Below are 878 nucleotides of genomic sequence, written 5' to 3'. Positions count from 1 at the left end.
CGGGACCGGCGGCGCAGCAGGGCGCGGGCCAGGCGTGGAGCGGGACGCGGGTAGCGGCCGCCTCCTCCTCCTCCGCGGGAAGTTTGGCTGGGGTTTGACAGAGGCGAGAGGACGCCCTGACAGACAGGATCTCCTGGCCTGAGTCCACCCCCTGTGCCCACCCACACACCCAGCGACTTCTCCCCGGCGAAAGGGCAGGAGGGGCAGCGGCGCTCATGCTTCTCACTCTGTGTTGCACCCGTCTGACTGGGGCTACCTAGAGAGCACCGTCTCTCGGAGGATCCTCCAGGTGGAGAAAGAAAAAAACCCCAAACAACCACCCCCCCCTCCCCCCAAACCTGTGGTTCCTCCATCCCTTACCCTCCTTTCCCAAGCCGGCGTGGACAGCTGAACTGGCCGCCTAATCCATCTGCACCCTGCCCACCACCTCTCTGCCCGAGGGAGGATGAAAATGCTGTGCTGGAGAATGGCACTGTGGCTGGCCGGGTGGACTGTCTGTGGGAAGATTTCCTCCTGCTCTGGCCTTGACTATGACTACACTTACGATTTCACTGAGGAGGATAAAGCTGAGGAGATAGATTATAAGGATCCTTGCAAAGCCGGTAAGTGACTTCCACGTCTAGCAGAACTCCCCACCCCCTCCCCAGATGGTGACTTTGCCTCGGCTTTATTTACGGCGGTTTGCGTGAGGTGGGAGTCCCGGGCTCACCTGCTCCCTCCCGGCGAGGCAGCAGCGACGTACGGAGCCAAAGCCCTGCGCTCGGCTCTGTCACCTGGGGAAGGTACCTGAGACCCGCTTTTCTGGGACTTCCCACTTCCCTAGCTCCTCCGGCTTAGGTGGGAGAGGGGCGCGGCAGCGGGTCAGGGCTGGACCGGCC

The 878-nt window shown here is 62.6% G+C and overlaps 1 protein-coding gene across 1 annotated transcript in view; it reads left to right on the top strand.

Moving 5' to 3' along the window:
* Positions 1–445: 445 nt before the first annotated feature.
* Positions 446–878, top strand: part of LOC104547145 (tolloid-like protein 1) — a gene marked incomplete at its 3' end in the record, with an annotated part of 90,764 nt that continues 90,331 nt past the window's right edge. The window contains exon 1 of the mRNA XM_010192730.1: positions 446–602. Coding sequence (XP_010191032.1) covers positions 446–602 — 157 coding nt within the window. The remainder of the gene's footprint in view (positions 603–878) is intronic.

This window comes from Mesitornis unicolor, unplaced genomic scaffold (genome assembly GCF_000695765.1).
Source record: "Mesitornis unicolor isolate BGI_N332 unplaced genomic scaffold, ASM69576v1 scaffold3069, whole genome shotgun sequence".
NCBI lineage: Eukaryota > Metazoa > Chordata > Aves > Mesitornithiformes > Mesitornithidae > Mesitornis > Mesitornis unicolor.
Note: the sequence above shows the minus strand (reverse complement) of the source record. Positions and strands in the feature narration are given on the sequence as shown.